The sequence below is a fragment of the Sorex araneus genome, chromosome 2, assembly GCF_027595985.1.
Source record: "Sorex araneus isolate mSorAra2 chromosome 2, mSorAra2.pri, whole genome shotgun sequence".
NCBI classification, from domain to species: Eukaryota; Metazoa; Chordata; class Mammalia; order Eulipotyphla; family Soricidae; genus Sorex; species Sorex araneus.
In genome coordinates, this window is record NC_073303.1 from 130,547,596 (window position 1) to 130,558,108 (window position 10,513).

The following is a 10,513-nucleotide window of genomic DNA, read 5'->3' on the forward strand; positions in this document are numbered from 1 at the left end:
TTAAAAATTAGTCAATCGTGGAAAATAGAAGCGGCTCCGGGAGGCTGCGGGGTCCTTGACAGATGCCCCTTCTGGCATGGGAGAAAAACGAGGCGGTTTTCCTCATGATGAATATTCCCCGCCTGTGCCCGCAGCCCTGTTGGAGGGAACAGCCCAGCTCCCGTGGGCCCTGCTGGCCAGGTCACCCGGGCAGTCCCTGAATCCAGGTCACCCTCCGAGAGGCAGCCGGGCCTCCCTGGGGCCCTGCCTCCTGCTCCCCACCCCCGGGAAAGGCCGTGGACCCTCAGAGACCAGGGTTCACCCCGTTCAGCTGCTGTCTGACCCTCCCTGGCCCGTCCTGGCCATGCCCGGACATGCGAGAAGCTCTGGGCACGGTCCCTGCAGTGCCAGCCACAACCACAGCCAGTGCCCCTGCGGGGCAGGGCCCAGAGTGGTCAGGAGACCCCAGGGCCAGCCAGGGGCAGGTCTTAGTGCCTCTCTGGCCTCAGCCTCACGCTCTGCCACCAGAAGCCCACACTCAGAGTCCCTGCCTTTCTCCCTGGCACTCAGTGCCCCCACCCCGTGGGCAGAGCCCTCCCTCCCCCAGGGCTTGTCCTGTTGCCCCCTTGGCGCTTCGGCAGGGTCACTGCAAAGAAGTTAGCACCCACCTCACCAATGGTGCTTCCTGACACCCAGTGACACCAGACACCCAGTGATACCCGACATGGAGACACCCAGCACACTGGCTGACATGCAGGGATTGTGCCCACCAGCCCCCATTCTCTGCAGTGGAACCTGGACGTGTGACCCCCCCACCAGGTTAAGTCCTCACTGGCCCTGCCCCGGCACCATTCAGGGCCCAGGGGCCCCGCCCTGCCCCGTGCCTGTGCCTCCTGGTCAGAGCTGTGGGAGGAGGACCTGCCCTGGGCGCTGAGCAAACAGGGGCTAATTAAATTCCAGCCGCTCCTGCTCAAAGCTGGGGTGTGGGTGCAGCCACGGCCGGGTGCAGACTCCCCTAGCGCTCACCGTGCCTCACGGGCACAAAGAGCAGAACCCACAGGCCCCAAATCCTGGTTCTTCAAGGGCCTCAGACAGGGCTGACCACCCAGTGACTGACAAGCCCTTCCAGCTCCTCAGAAACCCTGCCCAGATGGCACTTGGGGGCACACGGGGGCGTCTCCCTGGCTGGTCTCTCTCAGGGGGTGCTCCTGAACTCTGCTGGGGTGATAGGGGCATCCTGGGGGACGTGAAGGTAGACAGGGCTGTTGGGTGGGTCATGGGGGACGTGAGGGTGGGCAGGAGCTTCCACCTTTGCTGGCTGATTTGCTACCTAGCCCCCACTCAGTGCTGCCCAGGGCTTCCTGACTCTGGCTCAGGGGTCAGTCCTGGCAGGACCTGGGGATCATTATCAGGTGCCAAGGATTGAAGCTATGTGGCCCCCTTCTCCCTGGAGCAGAGGCGAGTTGTAGGAGGGGGAAGTGCGTCCCCTCAGCAGCAGAGCCTGGCACAGGGGCACCAATCTCCTACTGTCCTGAGGGGCCTCTCTGGAAAATTTATCAAGCCCCCCCCAGGCACTTTTCCTGTGACTAATGTCAGTTTTGTGCTTTGGTTTTGTTTTGTTTTGGGGTCACACCCGCTTTGAGCCCAGGCTTCCGGGCATGCGCTCAGCAGTTCCCTAGGAGTTGCGGAAGTGGTGCTGGGCATGCGGGTGGCCGTGCTGGGGATGGACTCCAGGACATGTTCTGCTGCTCCCTTCGGGGCTCTCAGGCAGTGCTCGGTGGCACAGGGCTCACCCCATCAGTCCTTGGAGTGTCCTGAAGGGCTTGGGGTCCATGCGGGCTGTGCACTGCAGGCACTCCTGCCACCCGTTTCCCTGGCCTTGCTGACTGTTTCATTTTCTGCAGTGCCTCAGACCCAGTTCTCATGCCTATCAGATGGGCACTCTCCACAGAGCCTCCGGCCTGGTCCTTACTTGCTTTAGGAATAGCTTCCCTGCCAAAGGGCTCTGGTGCTGGGAGGTTTGCTTGATGCTCCCTGATGAGAAAAGCCAGCTGGGGGCCTCCGTGGGCCCTGCTCACCCAGTGGCGGCCTCCCCTAGCTCCATGAGAGCCACAGCTAGACACACAAGTCCTCAGTCCACTTCCCCTGCCCCCAGCCCAACAGGTCACAGCAGGCGCTGACCAAACTGTTAGGACCTATGAGAGGAATAAGTGTGGGGCAGGGAGGGGCTCAGAGAGTACAGGCAGGCACAGATGTGGCCCCAGGGGCATCTGTACCCCTCACATACACACATGCACACACATGCACATGTGCATGCATGCATGATACGCATACGTGTACATACATATAGGTGCACACACATGCACATACATGTACACACATGTGCATGCATACACATACACGTACACACATTCATATACATGTGTATATATCATACACTGCATGCATGCATGCATACACAATACACACGTGCACACACCACACTTGGTCCAGGTGATATTCTAAGATCACTTTTGTTTCCTGCACAGCTATTTCTTTCATGTGAAGTTAAGGATCTTGGTTTTTGTTTTGGTTTCTGGCCCTGTGCTCAGGTGTCACCCCTGGTGGGGCTCAGCTGCCCAGCCACATGCCAGGCAAGCGCGCTCCCCGCTGTACTATGGTCTGGACCCTCTTGTGTCCTTGTGGCCAGGGCAGGCCAAAAGAGCCTTCAGGGGACAGGGACAGCGGGCCGGGAGGCCTGAGGCGGTTCAGCAGGGGCTGGCGGGACCGGCTACAGTCAGGCGGGCACCGAGGAAGCCTGGAGCGCGGGCGTCGGGGCGCGCGTGGGGACAGCAGGGTTCGGTCCGGGCGGGGGGGGGGTACAGAGTCACTCTAGCAGGGGCTTCTCCCAGACAGCCTCGCCCCGCTGTCCCCGCGGCCGCCCTAAGCATGCGCACAGCGCGCCCTGCGCCCGCCGCTGGCGTCGGCCCGGGCGGTTGCTAGGAGCGACGGGGCCCGGGGCAGGAGGGGCAGACCCTCCTCCTTCGAGCTCTGACTGGCTGCGGCCCCTTTCCGTCGAGGCCGCCGCCGCCGACCATTGGACAGACACAAGTTTCGCACGCTCAGTGCTTCGCCCCCCTCCCGCTGGCGCGCGCAGCCACCCCGGGAAGCCGCGGGAGCGGGACCCGCGCGCCTGCCCCGAGAGGCCTGTCCCGCGGCCGGCCCGAGGGACCTGCAGCCGACACTGTTGAGCACGGGCGACCATGGTCCCGGGCGACAGCCCCGAGTGCCCCCGCGCCCACAAGGACCGCGCCGCCCAGCAAGTGACCGTCGGAGACCGCGAGGTGGGCGCGTCGGTGCGGGCAGGGACCGGTGGGGACAGTGGGGGCAGCAGGCGGAAGGGGCAACGGGGGTGCAACGGACAGCGGGGCGCGGAGGGACAGCTGGGCAGCGGGCAGCTGGGGAGGGGGCAGCGCGGGCAGCGGGGGAGGCAGCAGGGGCACAGCGCGGGCAGTGGAGGGGACGGTGGGTGCAGCGTGGGCACAGGGGGCAGCGGGGACAGCGCGTTCAGCGGATACCGGCACGCGCGTGCCCTGACTCCCTCGGCTCTGTGGCCACTTTTCACGCTCAGGCGTGGGAAACTGAGGCAGCGCCTGCGGGTGGGGTCCAGAGCCCCCAGCGCTGCTGTTTCTTTCTCTGTTGGGCCTGGCCTGGCTTTGTGCCCGAGGGTCACCCTTTGCCGGGCTCAGGAACCCGTAGCCTTATGCAAGGCCAGCTCCTGGCTCTGTGCAGCCCCGGGTCCCCCTCCAGCCCTGGGCCATGAAACTTTCCTGGTGGGGGCTGAAGCCTTACTTGTTCTGGCCACTGCGGAGTTTCACACAGCCCCACTGTCCTCTCAGGCCCACCCTCCGGGTTCTGTTGGACCCAGACCCAGGGTTCCGGTAGACTGTGGCTCTGTCCTTGAGCACCCGGGCTCCTGGGGCGTGGGAAGGAAGAGTCCCGGGGGTCCCATGAGGCAGTGGGCAGCTGTGCCCTTGTGGGTCAGTGCTGCCTGGGCCTTGGGGGGTGAAGCTGTGGACAGCAGGATGCCCGGCTCTGTCCCTGCGCTGGCACTTGGCAGGGGCTCTGCAGGGTGCACCTGGCACTGGGTTTCTGCCCAGAGAACTTGGTGAGCAGCAGCTCCAGCTTTGGCCAAGCTGTGCTCTGTCCATGCTCCCAGTCGCGTGCCCTGTCTGGGGGGTCCTGACGTCCCTCATGGGGAGAGCCAGCCTGGGAGCAGTGGCTGGGGGCTGCCCCGGCCCCCTCCGAGGTGCCTCTGCCATTACTGTGAGCACTGTGCTGGCTCTGGGCTGAGTCCCAGCCCCGGAAACATCAGAGAACCCTGGGCAGCGGCCGGGGACCAGCCCCCCTGCCAAGCAGCTGTGAGTCGGCAGGGTGGCTGTTGGGGCACGAGGGATTTCTTTGCCCTGTGTCCTGCTGTCCACTCCCTGAGTGTGGGGGAGGCTGTACGTATGAGTGAGGGAGCTGGTGGCCCCGTGCTCACCGTGTCCTGCTCTGGCCCCTCATTCCTCATCCTGAGGCTTGGGGCTACTGTGCCACAGACTTCCATCAGATCAGCCTAGCAGGACAGAAGATGCATTCCTGCCACTCGCTCCAAAGCCTCTCTGAGGCCATCAGCCGTCAGGGACAGAGGCCCAGGAGGTGCCTGGCTGCCTCCAGTACCCGTGCCCTGTCCCTGTGCCTGCTGGGGCACTGCAGCTGTCCAAGCTCTGAGCAGCCCCCAGGCAGTCCCCCCAGCACACTGGCTCCAGGCTAGGAAAGGCTGCTTGGCTTAAAGGGACCCGCTTTTTCCTGTCCTTTGCCCTGGTCAGCCCCTCTGGCTGCAGTGCCCACAGGGACGTCCCCCGAGGGAGGTGCATCCTGCAGGCTTTCCCCAACTCCTCAGAGGGAGACCCCCAAATCCTGCTCCCCCAGCAGTTCCAGGCCCAGACACGACCCCTGTCACACTTCTGCCAGGGCTGCAAGTCCAGGGCTTCAGGGAGCCCACTTGCTGCTCTGAGCTGGCCCTCCAGAGAGTCAGGCCAGCCCCTCCACAACTCCTGGACCTTATCTTGGTGGAAACTTGGGTATGACGGCTTTGCAAGGAGGCTGTGGGCACTGGCCACTGTGCTCTGGGGGACACTGTGTGTCCAGCTGAGCTGGTGAGACCCAAATACCCTGCTGTTGGGACCCCCGGCCCCCCAGTCTCTTCACAGGGGTGGCACACAGGGACAGACCAGCCGTTGTGTCCCCACAGAGCTGCAGGGCCCACCTCCACCAGCTGATCGCCAAGGAGGTGCGCATCCGGGCGGGCGCCGAGAACCTGTACAGGTGAGTGCAGGCAGGTGAGGGCCTCACCAGGTGGGCGAGGTTCTGTCCAGCCAGGCGCCTGTGTGGGTGGGGTGCGGGACCACGTAGCCCCCTGGTCTAGCCCATGCAGACCCCATGGGCAGCCAGCACCAGGGTCTGGCCCTCTTTTGCCAGCAGCCCCTGTCCACAGCCTGACCTTCCTGAAGGCCAGTGACAGGTGCACGGACCTATGACCCCAGACAGAGTCCAAGTGTTGGGGTCAGTCAGGGAGGTGTGTCCAGGCCTCAGACACGGTCACGAGCAGGCGTGACCACAGGGGCTGGGGTGGCTGCCTCCACTTCAGCGCTGCCCACTGGGCTTCCCGCCCTCCTCTCAGAGCCACCAGCAGCGCCCGGGTGAGGGAGACGGTGGCCCTGGAGCTCTGCCGCATCAACCACAGCCTGCAGCTGCTCAGGGAGGAGCTGCAGGGACTCAGCGGGGGCACCATGGATGGAGATCCGCCCGCCAGGTGTGTGCGTGCATGGGGCTGGGAGGAGCCTGGGCGGCATGGGGACAGCCGGTCACTTGGTCCTCCTGTGTCCCCCAGTGCCAGCGTCACTGTCCCCCTCATTCCCCTGGGCCTAAAGGAGACCAGGAGGCTGTACTGGGCCCCAGCCCTGAAGGTATGTCAGCCAGGCTGGGCAGCCTGGGGGTCCAGGTGACGCTCCCGCCTCACCACGGGGACCCTCCGTCCCTGCTCACCCCAGGAGCTGATTTCGGGGCACTTCGGAGAGGACAGCACATGCTATGAGGCCGAGATCCAGGAGCTGGAGGAGCTGCGGCAGGTGGACCCAGGGGGCGGGTGGGCGCTCACGTAAGGGGGCTCTCAGGGCAGGAGGGCACATGCACCCTGGCACTGCCGTCTTGTGTACCGGGTGCTGGCAGAAACGGGGGCACAAGTTGCCTCAGCAGCCCCTCCCCACAGGCCATGCGGATCCCAAGCCGGAGTGAGGCCGGCCTGGAGGTGCTCACAGCGTACTACACACAGCTGGACTTCCTGGACATGCGTTTCGTGGCCCCCAGCAAGGGCTTGCAGCTGCTCTTCCACTGGTAGGGCTGCGGGGGGCGTTGGCCCGGGGCCCCCCTCCTCCCTCTGGGACTCTGCCCAGTGGCCCTTTGCAGGTACGACAGCATCACGGGGGTCCCGGTACAGCAGCGGGCCCTGGCCTTTGAAAAGGGCAGCGTCCTCTTCAACATTGGGGCCCTTCACACCCAGATTGGGGCGGGCCAGGACCGCACCTGCGCCACTGGCACCGGCCGTGCAGTGGATGCCTTCCAGAAGGCTGCCGGTGAGCCCCACTGCTGGGTCCCGCGGGGACGTGGGGGGCTCGAGGTCCGAAGGCTTGGTGGGGATGCAGCCTGAGCTGCCCTGCAGGGGCCTTCCGCCTTCTACGTGAGAGCTTCTCCAACGCGCCCAGCCCAGACATGAGTCCGCCGTGGCTCCTAATGCTGGAGCAGCTCATGACAGCGCAGGCCCAGGAGTGCGTCTTCCAGGGGCTCTCCCTGCAGGCCTTCCAAGGCTGCCCTGCCCAGCTGCGCCTGGCCCAGGAGGCCGCTCAGGTGCGGAGGGGAGATCCCCAGCCGGGCAGGCAGGACCCTGGACAGCAGCAGCCCGGCCCTGTGAGGGTGGGGCTGACCGTGTCCCCTCTGCCTGAGCTCTGGACAGCAGCAGCCCGGCCTGTGAGGGTGGGGCTAACCCATGTCCCCTGCCTGTCCCTGCAGGTGGCCGCTGAGTACAGGCTGGTGCATGGAGCCATGGCCCAGCCAGCCCTCCGCGACCTCGTGCCGCTGGCCTGGGCCGCCCTGGCGCTGGTCAAGGCCGAACACTTTCGGGCGCTGGCTCACTACCACGCGGCCCTGGGCCTCTGCGACGGGCCGGGTAAGTGACCCTGCGGGGGGCGGGCGGGCGGGGGCGGCCGCGGCTCACCGGCCTCTCCCGTAGTGGCCTGGGCGGACCTGAAGCGCGTCTTCGCGGCCTCCGGGGCCCCAGCAGCATCGCCGGAGCCCGAGGAGCGCAGGAGGCTGGGTGAGCGGGGGAGTGGGGGGAGGCGTCCCGCCGTGGACCTCGCGGGCCACGGGTGACGGACGCCGTCCCGCAGGCCAGGCCCACCTGAGGCGCGCCCTCCTGGGCCACGAGCGCGCCCTGCGGCTGCACGCGCGGGGGCGAGCGCTGCGCACGCTGGACCTGCTGCAGGCCGCGCTGGCCCAGGCGCTGCGGCGGACGCTGACCAAGTACTCTGAGCTCGACCGCGAGGATGACTTTGGCGAAGCCGCGGAAGCCCCTGACGTCCGACGTGAGCAGCCCCAGCCTGGCCACGCCCCATATAGACCACGCCCCTAAGCAACAGCGGCCACGCCATTGAGGCCACGCCCCATTTTGGCCCCACGTCCCAGTCCGTCTCTCTACCGCGGATACGCCCACCGAGGCCCCGCCCTACGCCTGCTCCGTCCTGAGGCCACGCCCACCGTGACTTCTGCCCTTCCCCCCACTGCTGTGGGGCGGAGTCCCAGAGGGTCTGGGGTCTGTGTGTCGGGGCTGCGTCTCACTTCCTGCGCTCTGGGGCTTCTGGGCCTTAGAGTCTCGCTGACCTCTGCCCTCTGCTCCCCCTCCCGCCCCCCCCTCCATCCTCAGCTGAGACCCAGCAGCGGCCCGAAGCCAGGACCCCCAGTTTCTCCCGGCTGGAGGCAGCTGACATCTTCCGCAGACTGGTGAGCCTTGCCCCGACATGGGGCAAGGAGTGGGGGGCGTCAGCATGGGCGGGAGTCAGCAAAGGGGATCAGCAGAGGGGTTAGGATGGGGGGGTCAGTCCGGGGGCAGTGTAGAGGGGTGGTCAGCCCTGCCCCTCACTCAACTACAAGGGCTGTTCCGGCCACCAACGGCCACTGCGTCAGCTGGGCCTCAGCCTGCGCCGCTATCTGTGCTGGGGGGAGTGGGAGGCCCAACTGGCCCCTGAGCCCTGCGCCCCCCAGGGGCCCCTGCCTGTGTTCTCAGCCAGGAACCGGTGGCGACTGGTGGGGCCTGTGCACGTGGCGCCAGGAGAGGGCGGCTTCGGCTTCACACTGCGGGGGGACGCACCAGTCCTCATAGCCGCTGTCATCCCGGGGAGCCCGGCCGAGGTAAGGTGGGGGGCAGCGCGCTGGGAGCCCGGGCGGGCAGGGGCTGGACACCCAGATCACCGTGCTGTCCCACAGGTGGCCGGCCTGAAGGGCGGGGACTACATCGTGTCTGTGCGGGGGCAGCCCTGCCGGTGGTGGCCGCGTGCAGAGCTGGTGACCCAGCTGAGGGGCATCGGTGCTGAGGGTGTGAGCCTGCAGGTGGCCACCCCACTGCCTGGCCCTGAGCCACCTGCCATGGTAAGCTGAAGAGACTGGCCCCATCCCCGCTGAGAAGGCCCCGGGCAGTACCCCCCTCTCTCACAGGGGCGCAGGACACTCTCGGAGTGCAGCCCAGGGGCCACTTGCGGGCCCCTCACGCTCATCAGGTCTGTGACCACTGCCTGCTATCCCCTGCAGGGGACCTACTGAGGATCCAGGCACCTGTGATACCAGCCCTGGACCCCACCAACTGGAGCCACAGAGCCCAGAGGGACAGGACCCCACCTGTGCTGCTGGGGCTGGGGCAAGGAGGGGCCCTGCACCCCAGAGGTCCTTCAGGCCAGTTTGTTGCCCCTGCGTAGCAGTTATTAAAGACTGTGTGAGCTAAGAGAGCCAGCTGGTCCTCACCCACACTCTGACACACAGACACTCCACATGCCTCACACACACACACACACACACACATTACATGCCACACACAGAGATGCTGATACACATTCTGGCACATGCACATTCACACACACACAAACACACACACCCCCAATCACACTGACACAGACTCACCTACTCACACTCACTGACACACTCATGCACCCTTAAGCACACACATGTATTCTGGCACACACTCCAGTCACGCAGACAAACTCACGCCCCTACATACAGCCCATTCCCTCATAAACACACCCCACACCTACATGCCCTGACACATGCTTACACATGCTGACACATGTCTGCACACGTGTTTGCTGATATGCTCATCCACAGCCCTGGCGTTGCTGTAGCCCAACCTCCCACTTTCGTGGGTTCCCGCGTGCCCATCCAGGGAGCATCCCTGGGGACCCAAGGGGGCTGGGACGGTGTGGGTGGCCCTGGGATTTCTGTCCGTGCCAGGCCTTGCCCACACCTGCTGTGGAGCTGGCTTGTCCCATTGAGCCACACAGACACCCCAGGGGAGCCATAGCTGCTGCTGGGACCCCCCACCTCACACTCCTCCCACCCCAGCTCGCTGTGCTGGGGCCTGGCCACCAGGGGGCGCGGCTGCCCGCCATTCCATGGCCTGCATCGTGCCCTGGCGGAGGGTTCCCAGGTGTGGAGGGGCCCCCGGGAATCGCCATCCCCCCCAAAGGAGACTGTTCCCTGACCCCCCACACGGCCCACACAGATGTTGTCTCTCACAAGGGGGTCCTGGGCGTTGCTGTGACCACCAGGGACCTCCTGCTGTCACATCCTGCTCCATGATGGGGGGGAAGGCTGGGTTCACAGGAGCCCCCTTCTCTGTCCCCCCACCCCTGCCGGAAGAGCCTCTGTCCTGCCCAAGGACCTCCCCAGGACTGACTGTAGGAGGAGAGTCGGGGCCAGGCAGGGAGGTCGGGCACACACAGAGCCTGGGCTGACCGGGACAGTGGGCGAGGGGCACGGGCTGCAGTCACTCCACTGGACAGGCCCACGGCTCTGCAGTGCCCTTCCCAGGAAGCAGCCCAGCGCAGGCCTGCAGACACACATGTGCTCCAGCAGCCCCTGAGCCTGGACGTAAGGTGGGGAAGGAGGAGCAGAGGGGGACGGGGATGTGTGGAGGGGCAGGAACAGTGGACAGAGGGAAGGGGAGGAGCTAGAGGGGCCCGCATGGAGGAGGCTCGAGTTCATCCCTGACACTCGAGCACCCGTACTCGGACACAGAGGCAGGAAAGGGCCCCCAGGCTGTGGCAGAGAAGAGGGGAGGACCACAGCTGGTCCCCAGGCCAGCACTTTAGTCTGAGGGTGGAGGCGAGCACCAGGTCCAGGAGGGTCCTCCGCATGGGAGGGGCTCACCTTCTGCCTCAGTTTCCCCCCATGCAGTGTAGTTCCTACCTGA

General features: G+C 65.7%; 1 protein-coding gene across 1 annotated transcript; it reads left to right on the forward strand.

Moving 5' to 3' along the window:
- The first annotated feature begins 3,100 nt into the window (after nucleotides 1-3,100).
- Nucleotides 3,101-9,051, forward strand: RHPN1 (rhophilin Rho GTPase binding protein 1). The gene is made up of 15 exons (XM_055127664.1): nucleotides 3,101-3,302; nucleotides 5,255-5,328; nucleotides 5,684-5,815; nucleotides 5,894-5,969; nucleotides 6,054-6,131; nucleotides 6,272-6,396; nucleotides 6,469-6,635; nucleotides 6,722-6,906; nucleotides 7,069-7,225; nucleotides 7,289-7,372; nucleotides 7,446-7,640; nucleotides 7,979-8,055; nucleotides 8,317-8,463; nucleotides 8,539-8,700; nucleotides 8,860-9,051. The coding sequence occupies exons 1-15, from the start codon at nucleotides 3,222-3,224 to the stop codon at nucleotides 8,869-8,871; spliced, it is 1,752 nt and encodes a 583-aa protein (XP_054983639.1). The 5' UTR covers nucleotides 3,101-3,221; the 3' UTR covers nucleotides 8,872-9,051.
- The last annotated feature ends 1,462 nt before the right edge of the window (nucleotides 9,052-10,513 follow it).

Excerpts from the sequence above, each read along its gene's own strand:
- RHPN1 (XM_055127664.1), top strand. The coding sequence starts at position 3,222 with ATGGTCCCGGGCGACAGCCCCGAGTGCCCCCGCGCCCACAAGGACCGC. Across the intron at positions 5,816-5,893 it reads GATGGAGATCCGCCCGCCAG|TGCCAGCGTCACTGTCCCCC; the intron begins GTGTGTGCGTGC and ends TGTGTCCCCCAG. Across the intron at positions 6,907-7,068 it reads TGGCCCAGGAGGCCGCTCAG|GTGGCCGCTGAGTACAGGCT; the intron begins GTGCGGAGGGGA and ends CTGTCCCTGCAG.